Source organism: Lathamus discolor, chromosome 2, assembly GCF_037157495.1.
Source record: "Lathamus discolor isolate bLatDis1 chromosome 2, bLatDis1.hap1, whole genome shotgun sequence".
Lineage (NCBI taxonomy): Eukaryota > Metazoa > Chordata > Aves > Psittaciformes > Psittacidae > Lathamus > Lathamus discolor.
The window spans coordinates 125,207,673-125,234,250 of NC_088885.1; the positions used below are offsets into that span (position 1 = coordinate 125,207,673).

The 26,578-nt window shown below is 38.5% G+C and overlaps 1 protein-coding gene across 1 annotated transcript in view; it reads left to right on the top strand.

Moving 5' to 3' along the window:
• Window positions 1-26,578, top strand: part of PREX2 (phosphatidylinositol-3,4,5-trisphosphate dependent Rac exchange factor 2) — a 176,251-nt gene that overhangs the window by 31,575 nt on the left and 118,098 nt on the right. Inside the window, exons 3-7 of the mRNA XM_065668406.1 lie at window positions 16,628-16,699; window positions 16,775-16,897; window positions 18,211-18,315; window positions 21,086-21,187; window positions 22,966-23,127. Coding sequence (XP_065524478.1) covers window positions 16,628-16,699; window positions 16,775-16,897; window positions 18,211-18,315; window positions 21,086-21,187; window positions 22,966-23,127 — 564 coding nt within the window. The remainder of the gene's footprint in view (window positions 1-16,627; window positions 16,700-16,774; window positions 16,898-18,210; window positions 18,316-21,085; window positions 21,188-22,965; window positions 23,128-26,578) is intronic.

The window sequence follows — 26,578 nt, forward strand, 5'->3', positions numbered from 1 at the left end:
ATATCACAGGATCAGGAAAACTGCATTGGCCATTACATTCTCTGTGCATTTGCATTGCAAAGTGTATTGATGTATTGAGCTGCTCAGAGCTGCTCTTGGCTGAGCTATCCCCATCTTCACTGGGGATTTGGCTTCATGTTGGTCCACCTTTTCTGCGCATGGAGACTCCTTTTTGTATTTCTTTTATTTTTATTTGTCTGTCAGGCTTATTTATTTGAGCCTGGTCTGGTTGCTCTAAATCAGTGTGCTGTAAGTGTTGCCTGTTTCCGAGCACTTCCTCTGGTCCACAAGGACTTGGTAGTGTTGGGGCCTCCACCCTCCTTTGTTCCTTAGCACCCTCCTTTGTTCCTTAGGTGAACTCTGATTTTTTTTCAAAATAGGCAGGAAATTGTGCTCTTTTCCTTTGGTCCATTTCTTTGGAAGACAATAAAAAAGAAGTGTCCTTGCTGTCTAAATGGATAACTGAAAAACAGTATCTGGATATCACCCATCGCTTTGGAAAATGAGATGAGACTTCTGATGCTTACAGAATGGATCCTGGGTCTATGAGGTCCTTGAAGCTCTCTGGATCTGGAAGTTTTCATCTTCATGTATGACAGCTCTGTGCACTAAATCCTTACCATATTGTCCTTAACACTACATGGAGGCATCTCCAGAAGGCTTTTCTGTTGTGATGATGTTGTATTTCTCTATTATATACAATCAGGATGCCTGTTCACTCAGGGCTTGGAAGCAAAGTGTGCAGTATTTGCCATATTATAAAACTTCCTTGAAATTTTATTTCTGTTCAGTTGTCTTAGTCCTGGATGCCATTGCTTGACACAGAGTACAATGTGATGCATGCTTATTGTGCTTTGAAGACAATGGCAGAGACTATAAAAGAGAGGAGGAAATGTTCCTTAATGCCAAATTACTTTTTCTCTCATACTAATTTTTGAACTCATGTTGTTCAGGTGATTTATCTTCTTATAAAGGGAGCTCAGTTTTCTGTGATGACTATGGTATTTCAAAAGTTGCTGCTTTTGAGAGAGGCTTATAGAATCACTGATAAGGGTTTAAATTTTGCCTTAGCTCTGGTGTGGTGGAGTTAATCCCATTATCCCAGACTAGAACAGAATTTGCAGAAAGCCATTTAAAAGATAGGAAAATCTAAGTTGTATAGTGAGCAGTATCACATACTGGTCATCAGAGTTACCCCTGTGGCAGAAATGATAGTGGCGATATTAAGTCTGAGACTATAATGTAGATTTGTGCTTTTCTTCTGACATTTGTTAATGGTAATTCTGGTGGACTAGTGTAGAAAGTAGAAGAAAGAAGAAAAAGTTATTAAAATTCAACGGGTTAAATCTTAAAACAGGGGAAGTTTAGACTGGATATAAGGAGGAAGTTCTTTCCTGTTAGGGTGGTGAGGCACTGGAATGGGTTGCCCAGGGAGGCTGTGAGTGCTCCATCCCTGGCAGTGTTCAAGGCCAGGTTGGATGAACCCTTGGGTGGGATGGTTTAGTGTGAGGTGTCCCTGCCCATGGCAGGGGGGTTGGAACTAGATGATCTTGAGGTCCTTTCCAACCCTAATGATTCTATGATTCTATAAAATTATGTTAAAGATAAGATTAAAATGTAATATCCAACAAATAGAGGCCTAATTGTAAACTTTAAATATTTTTTATTTGTTGGACTTACAGTGGTTTTCTCTTTAAAAGACAATGTATCAGGTTAACATCCTGTTACCTAAATGGTTGGACTGTGTTTGGTCAGTAAATATGCACCAAATTTAGGATGGTTTTCATGTAGGTGCATTTTTTTCCCCTTCTCTAGCCAAATGAGACACACTTCTGCTCTTTCCCTCAGTCTGAGAGAAGATGTGAAGGTGTTTCTGTCCTACAACACTCTTTACAACATCTTTGAGATGAGAAAGCATATAGGCTGGGGAGTGCTTGGACTGAAGTCAGTGAGAGTCTGATGTTTGCTTGGTGTGGAGGACGTGAGCTGAAGGAGTAGGAACATGGTATCAAAACCAAGCCAAATTATAGTCGGCAAACAGGACGATAAACTTCCTGGAAGCTTGTAGTTTACTGCTCAAATTTATGTAACGATGATAAGTTGGTTTGTACATTTTTTGGGCTCCTCTTTTTAACAGGAACAACAAATTCAGCAGTATGTAGTACTGCATCACCGTTTAATTGCACCATTAGGAATGTATTTTCTGCCAAACATAACTGTTTTAGTTGTATGTTTTATTCTTTTAGTTAGTTGCAGTCTGTAGCAAACTTTAGAAGTCAAGAACAACGCTTAATTCCCTAATTCAGTCAAACATATTTTAAGGATGTGGGCTGCCGCTGCTATGTAATTGGCCATACTATTTTAGGATGGAAGGTGAAGGTCAGATCTCTTGGGAATGATGGTTTTGTTTATCTATAGAGATAGCATCCATTCTGTAAATCGTTGCACTGCAGACTTCACAGTAGAAGAGGCTAGAAAAATATTTTGAAATGAAGCTCCGTCTCTTCTAAAAAAACCCCAGAAAAAAGCGTGTGGAAAGTTTCTAACTCTGTGGATTTGGCAACTTTCCTCTGTACTTATCCAAGTTTCTTTCACATGCCACTGGAAAAAAATCAAAGACGAGCAATTAGTAACTTTTTAACAGGCAGTTTGGGGAAAGTAAGATTAAGCCTGAAAGACCAGGCAATCTGCTTTTCTTTTCACTTCCTTCTGACAGGATTTCAGCCGGTTTGTGTAGTGTCCGCTTCATTTGTGTATGTGAAGTATTCATTTTCTGGGCTTGGGCTTACTAATTTAAAATGAACCTGTCTTCCCACAAGTTTTTCTTTCTTTTTCCTTCACTTCTGCTATATTTTAGTGTGAGGTGACCCTGCTCATGGCAGGGGGGTTGGAGCTAGATGATCTTAAGGTCCTTCACAACCCTAACTATTCCATGATTCTATAATTGTGAATAATGTACATCTGGAATGGTGTTAGTAGAGAACATTTTGCCCTGGACACACTGCCTCACTTGCCTCCCTGCTGCTGGTCCTTCCTATGGGCAGGATCTAACAGAGGAAGGAAGATGAAGAGGTTTTTACCGGGGTCATGTATAGACCTGAAGTCTTTCAGAGTTGATCTTGGTGTCAGCTCTCCTTCTAAAGCTGCTCCCTAGCCATGGTATTGCTCCTGGAGCGATTCCACCCGCATTTTAAAGCTGTCACTACCGGTATGTTCATGCAGATGGATTGGTCATGTTTGAGACAGCTGTACACTGTGTTCCTTAAAAGGGGGAAATTAAGCTTTGTAGTGAAGGAGCAGCACCCTGTAGTCAAGAAATGAATCTGTGGTCACAGATTTTATTGCCGAGCAGATGGGCCTGTGCATGGCTCCCCATCTGCAAGTTCAGTGCTGATGGTTTGCTTAGGTATGGCAAACTATAGTGATCTATTGTGGACATGAGGGAAACTTGCAGACACGTCATTTCCTCATGCAGAGGATGGACTGCAGGATCCAAAACTATTGAAGTTGCTGGAAAACAATACTTGATATTTATTTATGGTTTCTTGATTTCCTGGTCCCACTAACACCATTGTTCCCTTGTGTTGTTCTTAGAAGTCTGGTATCTGGGGTTTTGAACGGTTTAGACTTCTTTTTTTTTTTTTTTTTCCCCTTGGAGAATAGGAACAGAAAGTATGTTCCTCGCAGCAAATTCATGAATGAAATAAAAATAGTAATAAAAAAATGTTCCATATCCTTGAGTAACCTTATGTGGAAAGACTCGGTGAGACTTCAGTTTGTGTAATCAATGTGGGTGTCTTGATAATCAGCAGTATGTCCTAGTGCGAGCAGTATTCAGTGCTGTCAAACTCTGGTTGAGTATTAACAGATGGCAGTTGCCACCAGTGTGCTCTGCTCGTACTTTTATGCAGTTAATATGCAGGTACTTCGGTGAGAAGGGTGACTCGTGTGATGCTGTTACAGCTGATTATTCTCCTTTATAATTCAAGTACTAGTCTTGTAAACTGTCCCTGTGAACTGACTTGGAGGGGCAATTTTTATTGTAATTCTTTTTTTACAATTTAATATCTAAAAAAAAATAGAAATATTTCCAATTCTCTGTGCTTTGATTGGAGGATATTTTAAAGCTTTTGAGCGTAACCTAAAAGATTGAGGCTCTTATTTCAAGGTAAGGTAATAAAAAGCTCTCTCACCTTAAGGTCTCAGCATTCAAACAAAGAATTTCATTAAGAGGGCAACAAAAATCGTACTGTAATCAGGTTTTGTCTTCTGTTCCCTTATAAAAATTAATGAAAGGAGCAGGAACAGCCATACAATCTTTGTATTCCTGAAGAACAACACATGCTTCACAGACGGTTCAGTGAAATTGTGCAATTATGCTGGGAACTCATCAAAGCCAAAGACAGACCATAGACCTACATAAGAACTAAAAAAAAAGTCTGTGCTTGAACAGGGAAAGGAGAAAAGAACCAGTGAGAGATGGAAACCCTGTGGGTGTGTGGGGTTGATTCTCCCCAGCATGCGCGTAGAATCCAGGTCTGTATTTCTTGAAATTACAAATTTATTTGACAGTAAGACAATCCACCTAATGTGGATAAATTCAAATGGTGTGGTTTTATTCCTGCAGCTCTATTCTGGATGTGAATATGCTCCATTTATTTTTCTAAAATAATGTTCTATAGGTACATAGCGAGTAAAAGACAGACTAGGGACAGTGTAGGCCACCTCCGGAAGCTATCGCGAGAACTGGCTACCCTGGGTTTAGAGAACACTGAGGTTCTCAATGACTTCTTTGCCTCGGTCTTCACTGGCAAAGGCTCTGACCACACCACCCAAGTCTTGGAAGGCAGATAGAGGGACTGTGAGTATGAAGACCTTGAACCCACTGTAGGAGAGAATCTGGTTCGAGACCATCTTAAGAACCTGGGCGTACACAAGTCCATGGGACCTGATGAAATCGATCCGCGGGGCCTGAAGGAGCTGGCAAATGAAGTTGCTAGGCCACTGGCCATCATATTTGAAAAATCGTGGCGGTCAGGTGAAGTTCCTGATGACTGGAAAAAGGGGAAATATAACCCCCATTTTCAAGAAGGGGAAAATGGAAGACCCGGGGAATTACAGACCAGTCAGTCTCACCTCTGTGCCTGGCAAAGTCTTGGAGCACATTCTCCTGGACAGCATGCTAAGGCACATGAAAAACAACAAGGTGCTTGGCGACAGCCAGCATGGCTTCACTAAGGGGAAATCCTGCCTGACCAATTTGGTGGCCTTCTGTGATGGGGCTACAGAACTGATGGACAAGGGTAAAGCAGTTGATGTCATCTACCTGGACTTGTGCAAAGTGTTTGACACTGTCCCGCACAACATCCTTGTCTCTAAATTGGAGAGATATTAATTTGATAGGTGGACCACTCGGTGGATAAAGAACTGGCTGGATGACTGCATGCAAAGAATTGTGGTCAGTGGCTCAATGTCCAGCTGGAGACCAGTAACGAGTGGTGTCCCTCAGGGACTGGTGTTGGGACCAGTTGGTGGATGTGAATTGAGGTTAGCATGTAAATATTCTGAGATATAATTAATGTTTGGCAGATGTTTAGATAGCAACATAAAGGAAAAAAGAGTTAAATTTTTTTTGTCATATACTGTTTCAGTAAAAAAATAAAAGATGAACTATTTCCATTTACACAGTTGAAGCATCTCATGAATCAAATATAAGCCAGAAAAATATTAATGATTGCATTTCCATGGAAATAGGCTCAAAAACATACAGGCAGATGAAAATTCACGAGACCAATTCATGGCAGGCAATAGGGGCATGTAACAATCTTGTTTGTATGAAGCTGTCTGTAAAATAAAATAATTTTCATTTTGGTATGTTTGTATTCTTTTTGAATGCAGTTAAGACAACTAACATTGGCATCTAATCTTCAGGAGACAGTAGTTTCCTCAGTTACTGATTTTATTGTTTAGGTTCTTCTTAGAAGTAAAAAGTTTTTCAAGCCAGGTTGCAACACTTGCATAAATACAGTCATACTATTTTCCATGTTTGTTTTTTTTTTCCCCCACCACTCAAAAATACAAGTTTGGAAACGAGAGTTTAAAGTCACAAATCATGTAACTGTACATGTACCAGTGCAGCATTTATTAAATACTGAACAACAATAGGTATTTTAATTAAAATACTTACAGCTTTTCAACTGATTTGAAGCTCATTTCCTGTAATCAGAATGTCTTTGACAGACAATCAGTCCTGGCTATAGTTTAATTCTTTAGCACTGCAGCATGATCCAGTTGAATGGGGTGCTGTTCTTCAATTGAATGTCACTGATTCCTGTGAGATCCTGAATGAGAAGTACTGGGGCTCTGGCCCTGCAGATCTGAAAGCTGGGTCTGTGCCAGTATATGGAAATTGTAAGCCTCAGTTTACTGCTGCAGCCAGTTTGGTTTCTCAAAGTAGGCAAGTTTAGTTCATTCAAGCTTGGTTAATCTACCTGAATGCATCGGATACGACCTTCAACATTTGCATCAAAATTTTACTGCTCTACGTATCTACGTGGAAGGAGAGCTGCTAAGACAGTCTGCTGTCAGAATGGCTCTCCTCACCTGAAGTGTAGGGCGTATAATCTTGGATTTCAAATTAAGGTTCAAATTCAGCTGCCTTGTTCATGGGGGCTATTGTTAAAGCCCTCCTTAATGACTATTCTGTCTGTTTCAGCTGTTCTGTTACATCATTTCCTCTAATTGTAATCAAATTGATTTATAGTTAATGCTGCACATCCAAGGCCACTGGAAAGGTTGCAGGTTAGTATTCTCTTGGAGCTTGAATAAACTCTGGTTTATTTTACATTAAATTGACAAGGGTCTTTTTACCATGATTTACAGAACATGAATGTGTCCATGAAAACTGCTCTACTGAAATTATGTCACATGAATCTGGAAATGCAAATGTTAGTATTCTTAAATAGTGGTATCATTATGTGCATATCTTGCAGTTACTCAGCAGATATCTGTGAAAGTGTGGATTCACTTTAGTTTTTGTTGTATTTCTTGGGAGCTTGCTCTCCATGATACTTTTATTTTTTGTTGTTTACGTTAGCTTTTGTTGTAAAGCTATTGGTCTTGGGATTATTTGCTATATTTTTCTTGCTTTTGATCTGGGATTATTTGCTATATTTTCAAGGCCTTTCTATGATTTACTATTTCTATTTAATAATTCTGTAGTACTGTCTATGTTGCTAAACTAGTGGCTGAAATGAGTTCAGAAGCCAGGAGATTATGAATTGGCTATAAAATAAGTAATTTAAAGTAATAAGGTTTTATTAAAACCTTATTTTGCCTTAAAGATAAAACTTGTTTCACAATGCATTCAAATAGCAGCATCATCATTGAATAAACGTGATTGTTGCATGAAATGAGACATCATTGTATATGAGTCTGTTAACTTTGTACTATTTGACCATCCCAAGACCTGTCTAAATGACAAGTGATAGGAATTAGAGATATGTATCCACACTTTTTTTTTTTTTTGTGGTCAGAAGGGCACATTTTAGAAGTACTGTACTCACTACAGCTTCTCTGTAGGCTTTGTGAAGAACTGAAATGGGGATAGAAAACTGCTGTTTCATATTCCTCCCTGATTTGTGTTTTTCTTGGCGTAAGTGTGCAGATAAAAATGGCAGCCAGAACTGGCACTAAATAGTGTTTGAGAAGTACACTTTATTTATACAGCTCTGGCAATAAAAATTGTAGAACTCTCAAACACACTAATTCCTAATTAATATCTAACTATTTTAAACATTAAATAAACTTACAATTAAGGACTGTGCAAGCCAGTATTAGGAAAAAAGATGTTTTATATGTTTAAAACTGAGCATGCAAAAAAGGGCTTGGTGGGCTTCCATTATGATTGCCTGTCATTAGTTTCAAGTTGTCTCAGTTTATAAGTAAAACAGTTGGGTTTTTTTTAATTAGCTGCCTTAGTCATTAAGGACTTAATTAATTTTCATTGATGCTGAGTCAGCTTTTCTCCCTTATTCAGATGCAGTAGGAATTAAGCTTTAAATTTTAATTTGTAAGGTGGAGTTCTGATGTGTTATTTCATGTTCCTTTCTCATAATTGGTGATAAAGATAATGGCTGTCTTAATTCTGGTGGATATTTTTGAGTCTGAAAAGACTCAAACTTGTTTTCAAATATGTTAATGAATTTTGGAAAGATGAAAAAGGGAGATTAGCAGAGGATGGCTTTCTTGCAATATGTTCAAGATTAATTATTATTTCTCAAAGTGAATAAGTAAAACCATTTTTTCAAAGGGGTCATTTACAGTAAGTGTATTTCTCACGTTGACCATTTTACACTTTATGAAATTCATGAGTTGCTAAAAGAAGTAAAATACGATGTGCTGAATGAAAATGTCTCAAAAATATTGACATAGATTGGAATGGATTAATCTGAAATAAATTTGAAATATTGAATTCTTCCAAATTGATGTTCTCCTACTAAAAAAAAAAAGTTTAGAAAAATCATCATTTTGGGAGTAAAAACTGAAGGAAAATTAAAGATTTTCTTTAAATTTTTAGAATAAACAGATGTGTCTGCATAAAAGAAGCAGAAACTATAGTATGTATAGTTATGTATGTGCAGTTATATATACTTATGATTCTATTCTATTCTATCTATGTATATAGTATATACACATATATGTCTATAGTATATATAGTTATAAAGGTTTCAAAAGTATGAATTGTTTTATAATTATGACTGCAGTTTAATGGGGACATACTGTTGTTTCCAGATGTGCCATTGCTCTGAGGTTTCTTAGTTTCTTGTTTTGATTTGCTGGTAGTGGACACAGCTGAATTCACTGAAATTTCCCAGTCAGAACCTAGTGTTCTGTAAATTCAGGAAACTGCTGACTTTTATGAGAGGCAGACTTTATTTGCAGACGTCATTTCTTTTCCATTCCCACTAGGGTAATGCAAGATCAGTTGTACGATTAGCAATATATTATTCACTTTGTAACATGCACCAAAAGGACTATACGATACATTACGGGGTGAATTCCACACACATGAACATTTTTCAAGCCAGAGTATCTTTTTCTTCATTAGGAAATGTTCAAAATACAATCAAGATTAGTCTTGTATTTCTTCATAGGCATACTGGAAACATTTTGTTTATTAACGTGGATGCCTCTTGTTTGGTTGGTTTATCTGTTGCAATCCAGCAGTCTGTTCAGAAATTCACATGGGACAGGCAAATCCTTCTTTTCCCCTTATCCTTCCAGAAACTCTCCACTGGTGATGGGGAGATTGGAGCCTAACTTGTTCTTATTTTTTAATGGGATAAAGGCCTGGTTAGAAGCAACCCATGTTGTGTAAAATATTTACCAAAAATATTAGACAAACTCTGCCTTCTGCTCAGCTTGCAGATGAGTGTTCATCCTTTATGCCAGTGTATAGTCTTTCTCTAAAGCTGTAGAAAAAAACTCCAGGATGACCTTTTAGCAGCTTTCTGCATATGGCTTCAGACTGCAGCAGTGTATATGAGCCACCCTGACACCCAGCCTCTGATATGGTAGTTAACTGGGGCAACATCTTAACTGTGACTGTGCAAGTAACTCCATTGTTATTCGTCATAGAATCATAGAATCATAGAATAGTTAGGGTTGGAAAGGACCTCAAGATCATCTAGTTCCAACCCCCCTGCCATGGGCAGGGACACCTCACACTAAACCATCCCACCCAAGGCTTCATCCAACCTGGCCGAACCTGTATTGACCAGTAAGGGCATAGCTAGTCCTCAGATGACCAATGTCCCGCAATGAAGATTTTAGATATGGGTGATAGGATTCTTGACATCTGGGAAGAAAAGGGAACAGATATCTTGTGATTTGGGCCAGGAAAAGGTTGTACTAAATCTTTTTGAGAATAGCTTCAGTACAGGGAAGAGGGTGGAGACATCTGACTTCCTGCCTGGCTGAGTGGAACTGGACTTTGACTATAAATCTCTTGCTTTCATCTGCTATGGAGCTGAAAGGAAGGAAGGGATAAAAAGTGAAAGCACAGTCATGGCTCAGGTGTTTTGAGAAATGGGGGAGATCAGTTCGGGGGACACTTCCTCATTAAAGGAGGAAGCTGAGCTAGGAGTCTCATTCAGCATCTAAGGATGAACAAGATGTGGAGTAAAATGTTGAAAAATATTGTCAGTGACTACGGAAATGCAGAAAAGGTGACCAAAATACAGACAGGGTGAGGGGAGGTTTACTTTCTCTCGGAAGAATGGAAGAAGTTTTCTGATAGAGGAAAAACTCTAGCAGAAAAAATAAAAATTATACATGATGGAGAAAAGTTTATCCCAAAGTGTGGCAGATGTTCATCATATATGAGAAGGTTGTGAAGATCCATGTTTCTTAATGCAATCATTTTTGTGTCAGTGGGTGTTTAATTCTGAGTTCATGCTTACTGTAAGGAAGGAAGCCAGGGATGTTCTTTCAGGCAGACTGATGACCTTTTGGGTCAGGTGAATGGAGAAGGGAATGGTTTGATCAGCTGAGAAAGGAAATTAGCACTAGAATGGAAAGTATTACAGTTGTGGTCCATCTATTCTTTGTCCTTTCAGGCTGCAGAATCTGAAGCAAGCTTTTAAAGTGGCGCTAGGTACAGTAGGGAGAAAGAATATATCTGACCTTGGCTGATGCTCTCTCTGCTGGTTGCGATTCATTCAGTCCTGCAGGCAAGATGGGAGAAACAGGTGGTGTCTCAGCTGGTGCATTACTGGAGAGAGCAGAAGAGTCTTTTGTTCAGTAGCAGAAGCCAGCCTGAGCAGCTACTGCCACTGCTTCTGGCACAGGTTAATGGGAAGAGCTGGGTAAACATGCAGTGCTTACCACAGCTGCTATTGCTGCTGGACTCTTCTCTATTGAAATAGGGTTTTGTGATTTATTTTGTGTCAAAATCAAGCAAAACTGCTTCAATAAAACTGGCATGGTGTTCTTTTGGGACCTAGAATCTGCCATGAATTAATTAGAGTGAGCAAAACCTGCACTGCTGTGCAAAATCCTACCATGATTTCTGCGACCTGAATTAGCCATGATAAGAAAATACATTTGGCTAGTCACCTATAATTTTGATTAGTTTTCTTCCCAGCTAGAGGTCTCCGTGTTCTCTTTGGGATCATTTAGAATATTGTGAAAAGAGCAAGATATTTTCCACTATCCAGGTATGTATACAAGAGTATAAAGGGAAAACACAAGTCTTTCAGCTTTGTTTCTAAATTTGTGGTTATGAGCCTAATGTCATGGATGCTTATAAATATTATCATATATGAACATTTTCCTTATTGTGGGTTTCTTTTAGGATTTTGTCTTTTGGCAGTATACAAGATAAGATTTTATTCAGTTTTAATGTACAAAACGTCTTGCTAGCTTTATTCAGCAGGCTTTAATATGATAGATTGGGTGCTTCAGTTGTACTGATTCTCTGAAAGTGAAAATACACAGGAAATTACCTTACTAAAAATACATATGTTTTGCAGTTCACCTTGTTTTTGTTTATGATGGTATAGATTTAAACGTAGAAATGATGTTAAAAGAAATCCAAGGGGGTGACATAAGTAACTTTTTCTTTAATTCTTTTTTCTAAACAAAAAAGCGTATTTCTTTCTAGGCTCACAAAAGTAGGATGATTGCTTTCAGAGAAAAGAGTTACATATATTTTGTGAACTAAGGTGCCCTGACATAATTTCAGGACATAATTTCTTAGCTGTCAAGAAGTTGAAAACCCTTCATGCTCTCGGAATCTTCCGCAGGCAGACTTCTTTGTCTTCCCTGATTTCATCCCAGATGTCAGAAAAGTAATTTGTGCTGTTGGCAGCTTCTTGTGCTGTCTGTACTAGTGTGGGGTTATTTTTTTTGTTTGCTCCATTTTGTTTTTCTTCCCAGCAACACACAGAGCAACTATGGAAGAAAAAGAAACCACCCACCAGACAACTGAACAACCCTACTCTTGTTTCGATAAGACCAGAAGTAAAATCCCCGTAACAGGAACTTGTTGTGCGTTCTCTGTGAAATATGCTGCCGTGCAAAATGGCAGCAGATCAGCAGATGGCAAACACGTTAGTGTTCACTTGGCATAACGAACAGATTCATTTATAATTCTTTGAATTTGGATTTTCAGTCTTTACATTTGTATTTTCGGTCTTGGTGTTTCCTATAGCGTGTCACAGCTGTGTCAGGCAAAGGATGAAAGAGTTGGAACAGGGACTAACACAGAAAGTACTTATAAATATTTTGCAGGTAATAAATACACAATCATGAAAAAAAACCGATGTTGTTATATTCATTGATATTAGAATGGAATCTTCTTCAAATGTTCTGTGTAATTCTTTGCCACGTTTCTGAAAGGTAGAGGTGAATTACCCTTCTCCTTACCAGTTTGGTACGAAGACCCTGAGTCGTAGCCAGAAACAGCTTTTATGTCCCCATTAGGACCTTAGTGGAGTTAGGAAATCTTGTCCCTAAACTGTTTTCTTACATATTTTATGCATAGCTGCTCCTCTGTTCCAAAGGCTCAGTTGGTGCCTTATGTTTTGGTTTGCAAGTTCGTCAGACTTCTAAAGATCTTCAAAATTCTAAAGATCATCAAACTCCTAAAGATGTACCTCTTCATGTTTAGAATTTTCTCGGCTTTTCTGCCATTTCTTCTCTTCCAAAGCAGCTGTACACTGATCGTTTAGATGCCATTTTCTGTTAAAAGAGTTTCCAGAAGGATGCTTGGGGTTTGTAATTTGTATTTCAGACTTTGCGGAGGCAGGGATTGTAGCAATCAGAGTGACTCAAGGATATGCCTGGAGTGACAAACTTTTCCATAGACAGTTCTAAAAATTGTCAAGTGAAACTGGATTATTTAGTTTTTTAAATGTAAATAAAAACATCCTCCCTTTTATCTTTCCTCCTCATCTAATCTTTTAAAGTTAGCCTGCTCTTTGTAGTACCCAGCCAACTTGCTCCTCTGAAATGTTTTATAGAGATCTCTTGTAAGAGAAATCATCAGGAGTCTAGCTGGCAGAGAGTGCCAGGGGCCGCAGATCTCCATTTGCAGTGCTGCAAGGGTGAATCCCTGTATTATACAAATGTAAGTAGAATGCTGCTAGCACAAGATGAAAAGTTGGAAAAATATGTTTAAACCATATGGCTTTGCTATTACTTGAGAAAACTAAGACTGAAGTTAAGGGAAACTCCAGAATCTACCTGAAAAGTTTTGAGAAAGTTGAGGATCACTATCCAGGTGACAAAGGCCTGGAATTGTGGATTGCACAGAAATTTGTGTTATTCTCTATGCTTGATGCTGTGCTAAAGAACATCTACACTAATGTAGATGAATCTGGAACTAACCTCAGCAAGACATGCAGTATACTCCAGGAGACAAATATGAATCACGATTTACTGATGTGTGTGTGGTTAATAAAATAGCACTAAGTTTGAGCATAGGAATCATGGACCCAATTGATTGCTACAGTTGTTTTCTCAGTCCAGCAGCCGGGGTTATTCAGCTGTGCCCTTGTAATTTGTAATGCTTTGCTCCTTCATGTAATGCCATGCTCAGTAGTGAGTCTGGACTTCAACTTAAAGTCGTGGTAGAAGTTTTAGAAACCACTAAGTGCTATTTCGGAGGAGTTTCTGACTTGTTTTTGTGTGTCCAGGTCTTTACTGAATTGTAAATTCGCTGAGGTGTCCATTTAACTGTTCTTTCATTTTTTTTACAGGTTTGTTTTTTCTGTGGTTGGTAAGAGTTTCTGTAGTGTATCTTCAGAAGGGTCTGTAAACTTCTTTTCTGTTAGCTCAGCAGCTGTCAGCTGCTGAGTAGTTCCTGGGCATCCGTATACATTTTCCTTTTGAAGTCTGTGGTTTCTTTGTTGGGGTCCTCCTTAAAGCTGTGTCTGCAAATGACTTGCTTTTGGTTGATCGGTTTTTGAAGAACTGTTTTTAGTTGTTCTCAGTTGTTCAAATAATTCTGAAGTCTTTTGAGTAGTCATCTCTCTGTCAGACCTACTGTGTATTCATACAAGTTCAGAGACTTTACTTCTCCGTAGACACAGTGCTGGATTAAAGTTATTTAACACTGTAACAAAAGCAGTTACTTCTCCATTCTCCTGCCTGATGACAGCAATCTGTTCTCTCTAGCGAAGGCCCAGAGTACAGTTGTGTGTGTGGAGCTGGTGGTGTCTCTGCATTCTAGGAAGGGAGTTGGTAATGACATTTTCATTGTGGAAACCTGGGCTTCATTATTGCTTTGCATTACTCACTTCGCAGCTGGTGAAGTCCACCAAGGAGGGTCTTGGTGGGAGGTGGATGGAAGTAGACAGCTCCATGCCTGCCTGCACGCCCCTGAATTCTCTTACATCACTCCTCTTGAAAATGTGGGATTATACCAGTTAATTTGAGATATGTGTGGCTTCGTAGTGCTCATGTAAGTGCTCTGAAAGATTCAGATGATTGCATCTATTGATTTGTGGGGCATGATATTATGATTTTTTCAGGAAGCAAATCTGCATTGCTAGGGATGACAAGTGGCAAATCTTTAGGAATGACTGGCATCATGACTACACTGCTTCAGCAACATGGGTACAGAAACCATATACGGACTTGTGCAAAGTTGCTGGAAGGGGCTGAAGTTGTCCTAGGTCTCCCTACCCTAATTAGTGTCTTGTATCTGGGTTCTGCAAGAGTTTGGATTTTCCTGGATTCAGTTTCTGATCTCTGCAGATGTGGGATCTGGGACAGTGCTGCTTGGATAACTGTTTATTGCAGCTGATATATACTCTTTTTGACCTCATGACTCTTGGCTAGTGTATTGAATCACTTGAGAATAACTAATGCGTCAGCTCCCAGATCGTTCTCAGGTTTCGCCTTCAGCCAACTGAATGTTCACCTTCCTTCACAGTTACAGGAAATGAAGATCTCCCGGGATAACATAAGTGCGGATGAGCAGTATGTTTGGTCTATGGGGAAATAATGTGAACAAAGAGAGATTACAGATAGCAAAAACAGACACGAGTTTCAGAGGTAGTTCTTGTGATATTCCATCGTTGTCATCCGTCGTCGTCCATCCCCCCGTCTCAATTTTGAAGTGTATTGAATATTGTTGGCTGGCTTATTGTAAACTTTCAAAAATTAATGAAGAGTCATGCAGTAAATCAGGCTTTCACTGTATGTGGGATTGTCTGTACACTGTGCAGGCAATGTGCACAGCAAATTTGCCATAACCCCTGTGGATATTCATAGCAAGGAAGGATATAAAGGGCTGTCATCCATCAACAGTTAACTGCTGCAAATGAGTTAATGCAATCTTTTGCCATCAATAAAACATCAGAAAGAAAGCACGAATAGTCAGGGCAAAAGAGGAGTTTAAAGAAGTAGAAAATCCATATCACTGTAGAGAGTGATATGAAACATACAATATGCTGTCAGTGATCCAAACTTAATTCTGTTTATGGCCTGGATAACTAGATTTGTCTCTTCAGCAATAAAAATGTGTAATGCCAGTTACATAGTTCTGTTCACAAGAGGAAGAATCACTGCTTGGGAATGAGAATGTTTTAACTCCCAGCAGAGAGATAAAAAAGGGGTGCTGTGACTGCTATCCTTCCATATATGGCTTATTTATTGCCTTTCTTATAGAATGTGCACCATGCCAGAATTTAGATGAGTTTGTGTACGGCATACAATGAACAGTGACTTGAAGCGAAATGGTTCTGAATGACATGACATTTGTGCACTTACGGTGTCAGTTCTTAATGACTGAAGAATATGCATGTTTGTGTGAAGAATTATCAATGTAAGATTTTAGTCTCCAGTGTGTAGAGACTTTCAGAATGTACCACGTGTTTGTAATGGAACAAATTCATAAAAATGAATTCTATCCTTTGTACCTGAAATGTGACTTGCTTCTTTTGGAATGACTTACTGTACATCTTTTCTTCTTGCTGTTTCCAGTTCTTGAATGTGAAATATAAAAAGAACTTACTCTTTTGCTATTTCATTAGTGGTGTTACTAAATTCTCATTTGATCTCCAAGAATGAGGCTCTTGGGGAGGAAAGACCAGACATTTTCATTAAGCAAAACCAGGTACAGCTGACTGTTGTTTAAGCCAATTTAATTTACAGTAGGTTTGATTATTAGTACATCAGAAATCTTACGTGTGGTTACTGTGGTAGAAGTTACATTTAATAATAGTATCTCCTGAGTAGTTTTAATTTAGAAATTAGTGGCTTATTTTGGCTTGGCTTGTAGTCAATTTGTAAAGTGCTAGAACAAGAATTTGAAAGTGGCTCATTTTGCTCTTGCTTGATTGCATTATGAGTCCAGGGTAGAATGTTCAGTTTCTCAGGCTCTTTAATGTTTCAGTATGTAATTCTTTCCAACACTATATAGATAGGGTTTTATATCATCTTAGGATAACAGGACTACTAAATACTTTAAAATACTTGGTTTGGATTCTGAATAATATACTGATGTGGCTTTATATCCAAAGCATAAGAAATTTGGGAAAGAAATTATAAGCATAAAATGCCAAAAGCTGAAGTCTTCCTGGAATAACTTTTTCCTTATTTCTCTTGTTTCATGCAGGCTTTCCTTCACCGAATGATCCAATGTGCTGCAGCCAAAGTAGATAAAAATGTCACAGAAGAGACAGTTAAGGTTAGTCTCATAATTGCATATTTCTTCTGTTTTTTTATCCGATGTTTTATTTATGTATGTTTTATTCTTTTGCAGACATTGTTTTCAAATATTGAAGATATTCTTGCAGTTCACAAAAACTTCCTTTCCCTGGTGGAGGAGTGCTTACAGCCAGAACCTAACGCACAGCATGAAGTTGGAACCTGCTTTCTTCATTATGTAGGCTGTCTTCTATTACAGGCTTATTTCACTTTTTTCCTTTATTAGTTGTCTTTATTAATTACATCGTGATGAGTGTACATAGTCATGATGACAACATATGACTTGATTACATAGTTTCAAAAAAGCAGAGGGGGAAGGAGAGTGAAGAAAGAAAGTACAAAATGGGCAGAATTTTATTGTGTCATCATCTGTATATTCACCAAATTAGCCCAGGCTGCCAAACAGCCCTGCAGCATGGGCAAGGCTGGTGCCTGTGCATGGGTTGGAGGTACCAGGACCAGGGTTGCATGAAACAGCAAAAGTAATAATACGCCTTCTTTTTTTTTTTTTTTTTTTTATTCCCCTTTGATGCCAGGCAAAAATGTGAATATTTAACAAAGAACTGCATACGCTGGGTAAAATATCTCCATGGTTCTGGACTGTGAATTTATTTTACTTCTGGCAACTGCAGTACCTCCATAAGTATGTTTGTATGTCCTGTAGAAATTGTTTTCTCTCAGTGTTATTTTTCCTGTTGGAGAAAAACAGGATGTCAGTGTTAAAGAGCTCTGCAAAATCAGGACAATTTAGTCTGCTTTGAGTTACAGGCCTAGCAAAAAAGTCTAGGTTTCATTGTTACCTCTGGTTAGAGTCCCATTTGTTTGCTAAGTCTTTGTTTATTTGTTGTGCGAGGAGAAAATGATTAATTGTTTGTGGAAACATATTCCAGAAGTTGAGTAAGATCAGTTTTTGACTGGAAAAGTATGGATCGCATTTGCAAACAAGTGTTTGCAGACAAAATAGGTAGTGATACCAGCAAATAAGCCACTCTGTTTTCTCCCTGGATGTCTCCTTTTCACAAGGAGTCACATGGAAAACGTGAGCGGTGATAGTACAAGGTAATCCTGGGGAGATTACGGTTTGACAAAAGAGGAAAATTTTTCAGAATGAGAACAATCAGCCATTGGAATAATCTCCCCAGGGAAGCAGCGGATTCCCCAGCATTGGACGCTTTATGATTTGGCTGGGCAGGGTGCTGGGCCATCATGTCTAGAGGGTGCTTTTGCCAAGAAAGGTTGGACCAGATGGTCCCTGAGGTCCCTTTCGACCTGGTGTTCTGTGACTGAAATTCCCAAGTGATGCTTCCAGACTGTTCGTAATTCTAGTTTGAGACTGAATATCAAATAATGAACGTAGGACAAAGAGCTGACCTTCTGAAATGAAGACTATATTAGCTATCCATCTTTGAAAAATGTTCATTTCATGTTTCATTAATTAAAAAAAGCCTCAAAATGGCAAATGAAGAACAATATATTTCTTTGTTTCTGCAGAAAGAAAAATTCCGTATTTATGATGAATATTGCAGTAATCACGAGAAGGCACAGAAAGTTCTCCTTGACCTTAACAAAATAAGAACAGTGCGGACCTTTCTTTTGGTAAATAAACTTTCAACTGTTGATCTAACTTAGTACTTTGTGATGGGACAGTGGATTGTTACTTCTGTCACCTCCACCATGTAACAAGCACACCTGCAAGTAGTTAGCAGGCAGTTTCAGTTGGGTGTTTCCAGAGGAAGGGGTTGCGTACATCATATTTTCACTGCTGCATTGGATGCATGCATAACAAAGCATTAGGCAGTGTGCCTTGAACTTGCTGGCCAAGAGACAAGGGTGTAAATCCAGCTGTGTCTGTAGAAAGCAAAAAGAATAAGATAAGATAGATGAAGAGGAATAAGGAAGGAAATTATGGAAAAGAAGCTGAAGGAGTCATCAGAACTTCTGAAGAGAAGGTCCATGTTCTGGTACTCTAACACCATTGCTAGGCAGAAAAATGTTTTGTTATGGATCATAGAGTAAACATCCTGAGTTTAGATGCTGACAATCTGAGGTCAATATAGACAGCAACACAATTAGTTTTTCACCTTATAAAACAAACAGGGTTTGTTTTTAATTGCAAGTATGACAGTCCTCATGATTTTCTCAACAGCAAAACCAGTTTCCGTGTAAATACTGAGTTTCCTAATAGTTAACATTAGTTGTTAAAAGAAGGATTCAGCGTGGAATGATTTTTGTGTTTTTTCTTCCTGATGTCATGTGATAACAAGGTCAGCTTTGTAATGTGGGGCCTGCTATATTGGAACTTAAATACCTGAGATGGTGCCCATGGATAAGATACCAGATTTCATAGTAATCAGATCCAGTTCTTGCATTTTGGGACTGGAGAGCAAATGACACTACGAGCGAAGCATCACAGATGTGGTGAAAAAAAGATGATGGCCGATGGTGGCAGTATCACAAGTTTTACTTAATTTCATTAATTATTTTTAGCATACAGCAGGCTTTAACTGCTGCTGACAGAGTTCTTGGTGAAGTCAACCTGTCGCAGGTCACTGCATTTTTTGAAAGATACTGGATCTGACTCCCTAGCTGCTTTTACTTACAGCCAAATTAATGAGCGGCGTGTGAATTTCTTTATTGTAAGAGAGTACGGAGTGGCATGAAACGCCATCTGCCTTTTTGCTAAGAGTTACTTACTTACCAGTGTTCCATTCATACCTGAAAACAGATTCAAAGTTGTCCTATTTTTTCTTAGTGGTTGACACAGTATCCTTCATCTTGCCCCAGATTGGGAAGCCTCACGCACGTGGTTCTTGTATTGGGAACAGCACAGCCAGACTCAAGAAGGAGTGAATGCTGACTACAGAGACATTTGCTACAGAGCAAAATACTCTGGAGAAAGATTGCAAAAAGTGTGTTTTGTGAGAAAGGAAGTGAAGTGTGCAGTTATGGGCGGTTCATGATGTGTTACTGTTATGTACTCCTGGGCACATGCACAGGGCTTTTGTGTCTGCTTTGGGTTTCTTGTAGATTCAAGATGTGGCTGTAGAATAAGTGGCATCAGTCTAACCTGGAAAACAGGAGATCTGACTGTGTGATAGCTGTCTGATACAGTTGAAGCTTTCTAGCCAGACAGAACAGTTCAGGTCATTTAGAGATTGTCATTATCTATAAATAATGGGGAGCTGAAACTAGACTTGTGAGCCTTCAAGTATAGAGACAGTGGTTATATAAACCTGTAGTCTGCATTGTCATTATCTTGCTCAGTCCTTTATCAATAAAGCTTTTTAGTCGGCAGATTAAGTGAGATACTTTGGAATATAGGATCCTCTAGTATGAGACAGAAGCTGGTTAAATGTGAGTACAAGGCAGAGACTTAAGGGTGGGTGTAGAGATCCCCATAGCAGCACTGGTTATGGGGTATGTATGCTGGGAGTTGTACGTTGGGAGCAGCCACCCACTTTTGTAGCCCCTGTTCTATCAACAATATGTCTGCATCCACATTTGTGGCCTGCGTCAGCACACCATCTGGCTGTGTTAAATTACTTTTGTTTAGCAGTTGTTGTCTCAGTTTAGACATCTTGCACTTTGAAGCTGTAGATTATCTCATACCATTGCATCACAATTCCTTCTCATCTCTCAGTAAAACAGCTTTCATCATTTCTTTAGGTCATTATGTACTTACACTTTAATTACAGCAATTCCAAATATTTGCTGTGATGTCCCTTGCATGCTTTGTTATGCCAGATAGCCCTTACTCTTTTCTCTTTCTCTCTGCTCTTTTTCATGGGTGCTTCCACAATTCATGTATTCTCTGCTTCCATAGTTGGGTGTCTTGTGAAAATTTATGTATTTTTTTATCCCATGACTAAGGGCATTTTGTTTGTTGCCCATCACGTTTAACTATAGAAGCATGTAAACAGAACACTTTTTTGGTGGGTGTGTATAGGATGGCCAGGTTCAAGCCTTCCAAACCATCGTTGGTGCTACTTAATATTACAAACACATCTTTTAGAAGCAACAGCACCTAGAGTAGTCACCCTGAATGATTTTTGTTTGTTTGTTGAAGTATGAAAGCAGATTTTTGGCATTTTATTCACTGTCTTTCATTTTTAAACTTTAAAAATGGCCTCTCTTTATCAGAAGCAGGTAGCTAGGGGAGATGCCTGCCTAAGTCCATTGTGGCTTCCTTGTCATGTATGATAGAGTACACGCCTGTGCATGTTTTCAATCCTGTTCTTTTGTCAGTCTTGCATACCTCCCTCATTACTTACAGCTTAACCAATATTGCTGTGTTCATATACCCTGTCTTTATTTCTCATAATTTTCTTGTATTTTTTAGTAATTTATGAAACTGTTCTCATTCTAGAATTGCATGCTTCTTGGAGGGCGCAAGAACACAGACGTACCATTGGAGGGATATCTGGTAACACCAATACAGAGAATATGCAAGTATCCCCTTCTTTTGAAGGTATTTCGAGTGTTTTTTTATCTAGGACTTTAAACTTTGTGTATAAAACTATTTGCTAAGCATATTTCTGAACAGCAGGAACAATCTCTCTGCACAGTGAATAATCTCTTTATTAGGTATTGGACCCAGACATGCTGTCATTAAAGCTAGTGGCAGGTCTTTTGACATCAGTATTAAAAGAACTGAGGAGTCTGGCTGGGTCAAGATGATTAGCTTCCTTCTGCATCTAGTTGTAATGTTGCCTCACCATTGTTGGAACAGAAGTGAGCCATTTAAAGGGAGTTTAATGAGACTGATTTCAGCTGGGTTTGACCATGGTCTTGCTTAAATGCTTGGGCTAGCAGAGTTTTTAGTGACATGCTTTGATGAGTCTAATTTACCATCAGCAAACTGTAAATGAAAAATATTTATGAAAATTATTTGTAAGAAAGCCCTAGAGTAATGGTAGGATGCTGTAGGTGGTTCTATGTGCATTTCTATGTTTATTCTTTTAATATTGTTACAATTTAAAACTTAAAAATGTTAAATGTGCTGATAATCGTTAGATATTAAAAACTGAGTTACTGATTTTTTTTTTTCCATGTTAGGAAACAAAGTAATACAACCATCATGACAGTAAATATTTGAAACAAATTTTGCTTAACAAATGGAGGCCTAATATTGTTTATTGTTTCAAACAGTGAAAGAAAAGCCGGAGCAGATTTTGCTCTGAACCTGCTTGAAACGTGATTATTGAACAGTGTTTTTCACAATGCATGTGTGAGTTTAGATCTGAAACAATGCCAGCTATGAGCCATATGAATTTCATTGCACTGACATAAAACCCTAAAAGTAAACATGTTCAAATAAAGGTTTTTTAAACAAGTTAAAGGATATGATAATTGCATTGAGGTTTGATTCATCCCAGGTATCTGTGGTTTTACAGTTCCCTTGGCCTATTCTAAAATTATTTTTATATTCTATTTTTTGAATGAAGGATCTACAGACAAACAGGGGAAAATGACTAATGAATTACTCTAGGGGACAATGAAATGAATATATATATGTTAAATAAATTCAAATACAGGGTGTGGTGGCAGCAGCCTTAGGGTGCCAGGGAAGTGTACCTATGTCTCAGTCAGGGTGTGTGCTGAAGGCTGTCCATAGTCAGTCCAGCTGTAAACAGGCAGTTGATAGTTTGAGATGGGAAATCTTGAATACTGGCAACTCCACTTCTGTGTTTTAGTGTGGCTGCCATTACCAGTAAGCATCTGAAATCAGTGAGTCACCTGAGATATTATTCAGTGCTCTGGCATATTGCACTAGATTAAACAGTAGTGTGGAGCTAAAGGAAGATGGGTTTTACCCAGAGTTGCAGGAGAGGCAGGTGCTAACTTTGACATGAATAAACCAACATTTTTAAGCAGAATTGTTATTCTTATTGTTGAACAGTTCCATTCTGTGGCATATATAAAAAGCCAACAACCAAAAAAATCAAACCCCAAACTGAAGCTCAACATGAAGAAACATTGCTGGAGTGAGAAAGTAGCTGAAAGGCAAACTAAGTACTAATTCCAAAGTACTGACTATTTTTACTGTTAGTAATTTATTTCTTTGAGTTTTAGTGTCCTACGAGGACACAGTGCTGTAGGGTTTATTATTTTTACACTTTGTAATATAGAGGTCTGGCTACTTCTTGATTTTGTATGCTATTCAGTTTAAGCCTCCTGTAATGTACACGTAGAGATCAAAGACAGGTTTCCTTTTTTCTTTGCTTTTTTTTTTAAATGTCTAAATAGGAGTTACTGAAGCGGACTCCAAGGAAGCACAGTGACTATGCGGCACTAATGGAAGCCCTCCAGGCCATGAAAGCTGTCTGTTCCAACATAAATGAAGCCAAGAGACAAATGGAGAAATTAGAGTTTTTGGAAGAATGGCAGTCTCATGTGGAAGGATGGGAGGTACTATTGTAGATTTGTTGTTTTGTATATTGATGAGGGAATAACAGTTTTCAACAAACATATATTGCCCTGTTTTTGTGAGCGTGAGCTCCTCAGTTCTGTGAAACACAACTTTCATTTGGGTTCTATTCTTCAAATTCAGTGTTGCCCGTGACTGAGCACCACCGTACAAAATAGCAGACTTCCAGGAGAGAGGGCAGTGTTTGGTGTTGGACTTGGAATATTGACCATTTACATTAACATGTGTGTGTGCACACATGCACATCTGTAAATCCTAATTTAACTGTTGCTTTGATTTTACTGCTGTCAGTGCCTGCCTAACAGCAGTGGTTGAGAAAAAATATTATTTTGATTAAGCACTAAGTCCGTGTTTGTCAGCTTGTAGATAGTTCTTTACTGTTGGCTGAGCTAAACAAATGTATTCAAGAGAATCTGTGTAAGATTTGGTTTTGGTTTTATTTATTTATTTCAGTTTTCAAATGGAAGAGCTTTAATGATTTAGTTCTATGAAGAAACCATAGGTCTATTTCTGAGCTAGTGTTTTCAATAGTATCCAGAAGAGCCACCATTTCCCTTAGGCAACTGCAAGATCAAGTAGTTGTAGCATCAGAATCTTCCTGTTACATTATTTTGAACACTGTAATTCATTTATACAGAAAGATAAATGTGGATCATATAATCATGGAATCATAGAATAGTTAGGGTTGGAAAGGACCTTAAGATCATCTAGTTCCAACTCCCCTGCCATGGGCAGGGACACCTCACACTACACATGTCACCCAAGGCTCTGTACAGCTCGGCCTTGAACACCTCCAGGGATGGAGCCTTCACAGCTTCCCTGGGCAGCCCATTCCAGTGCCTCCCCACCCTAAGAGGAAAGAATTTCCTCCTTATATCCGATCTAAATCTCCCCTGTTTAAGTTTTAACCCGTTACCCCTTGTCCTGTCACTGCAATCCCTAATGAAGAGTCCTTCCCCCAGCATCCTTACAGGCCCCCCTTCAGATACTGGAAGGCTTCTATGAGGTCTCCACGCAGCCTTCTCTTCTCCAGGCTGAACAGCCCCAACTTCCTCAGCCTATCTTCATACAGGAGGTGCTCCACTCCCCTGATCATCCTTGTGGCCCTCCTCTGCACTTGTTCCAGCAGTTCCATGTCCTTTTTATGTTGAGGACACCAGAACTGCACACAATACTCCAGGTGAGGTCTCACGAGAGCAGAGGGGCAGGATCACCTCCTTCGACCTGCTGGTCACGCTCCTTTTGATGCAGCCCAGGATACGGTTGGCTTTGTGGGCTGCGAGGGTGCACTGAAGCTGGCTCATGTTCATTTTCTCATTGACCAACAGCCCCCAAGTCCTATTTGTATATATTTGATTTGCCTTAGGTGTTCTGTATTGAAACATCTGAGCTGCCCACACTGAGGTGGGAGTAAGGTTCATATGTAAGAAATGAAAAGCAAGCAATGTAAGTATTTTTTTAATAAGTCAGTTTTGAACATAAAACACAGGACTACTTAAATAAAGTAAAACTCTAAACACTGTAATTGAGAGGAGGTCTCGTTGACCTAACACTTTCCAAAAGAAGCAAATACCTTAACAGCTGCTTATTTAGACTAGGTGAAATTAAGTTTCTTTTTGTTATTAGCTTGAACTTGCTGTCATCAGCAGTAACTTGGAAAGATTAGTGTATGTGAACTTTAAAATTTGTTAGACATGCTTGTACAATAACTTCATGGTAGAAGCAATAGCAAGCATTTGCATTACTAAAGTTTATATGGCAAGGAAATTTTTAAATAATACTTACTGTTTATAACTGACTCTACTATTATTTTCAACTTTCAAGTAAGTTTTCTATTGTGCTGCAGTGATTAAGATTCTTCTTCTTGCTTTCAGTGTCTGAGTCTTACATATATTTGTCAAATCCATATTAATGAACACACTCAAATATAAAGTTACAGCATTACTATCTCAGTTTGTTATTAGTCGTATAAGTTGTATAAGAACGTGTCGTTCTCACATTTCTGAGAAGGGAATCCACTTTTCTGCATTCATTTTTTTCTGAATTCTTAGTCAAACATGAAGTAATAAATATGTTTGCTTTTGGAAATATATTAATGAGCAAAAGTAACAATAAGGAAGGGTAACAATATAGACAGAAGTGTTTGAAACTGAGATTTATGCTCTCTGTATTCAGAACGTATTCTGTGAACCGTAATATAGTGATTTCCTTCCAACCTTGTTTGTTTGTTTTTTCCTATTTTCTTCCCCAGATTTAATCTTAGGATTTCACTTGTGCTTGATCTCTGGAAAAGTGCCATTGTCTTAAAATAGATTTTTTTCAGTACAGTTATGTTGTGTTTAATGTGGTTTGGCTGATCAGGTTTGATGTTACCACATGGCAACCACAGGGTGCCCAATCTGGTGAAGTTGCCCTGTTCTTAATACATGCATCGTTTTTCAAGCATACTATACGGTTAGTCCTTGAAATGGTAAAAATCATGTATAAAAGCATGTTTTACAGCTTTTCTGAATGATTCCCAACAACAACTGCAAGAAAATCTCTGAATGCAATGTATGAGAGTGGATTTAATTAAATAAACATCTGGTTTTCTGCATTGCCTAAAAATAAAGAGGCAAACTTGTTGGAGATTTCCTTCCAGAAGGAAATGCTTAGCACATTGCTTGGCCCCAACTAGAAGGAAAGGGGGGGAAAAGAAAAAGAAAAGACTATTTTTAGAATCTGATCAAAGCATGACTTGAATTCCTATACATGAGTGTCATAAAATGAAGCTTGTGTTTATTATGATAAAAATACAGATTCATGGAAAAATGGCACATCTGTTTCAAGAACGAAAATTTTGAGTATAATGACTTTCTCACTTAATTTCCTAAGTGCTTAAATTTATTGGCCTGAATTCAGAACTTGTGTAGGTGGCTGTCTCAGCTGGAGAATGGCTCAACAGCTGAAGGAGTCTGTCAGGAAAATCTGCGTGGATGTTTCAGTGAGGGAATTAAAAAATAAAATTGTTACATTTGTTGTAAGCTGGAAACTGAACAACCCAGTCTGAGTCACAGGCCAACTTAGTGACAATAGCATGGGGTGTTCTGTTCCTTTCCATTGTGCTATATCATAAAGTAGTATTTTAATGGAGATTTCTGTTTTAAATTCTAGATAATTTAGACCTTTTGTCTATTAAATTTCTCTTTCCTGTGCCCATGTGCAAGAGCACATAAATATATGTAATTTCTGACTTTTATCACTGTTAATGTGCTCGCCATTGAGTCAGTATGGTCAGACTTTCATGTTTGACTGATTTGGCCAGAATATGTAGCTATGTAGCTGTTGTTACAAAATGAAACATACAAATGCTGCTTTTCATTTCAAGGTAATAAAGGTCATTTTTTGATGTCAAAGATGGGTATGTCATGGCTGAAGGATGAGTGGGGATAT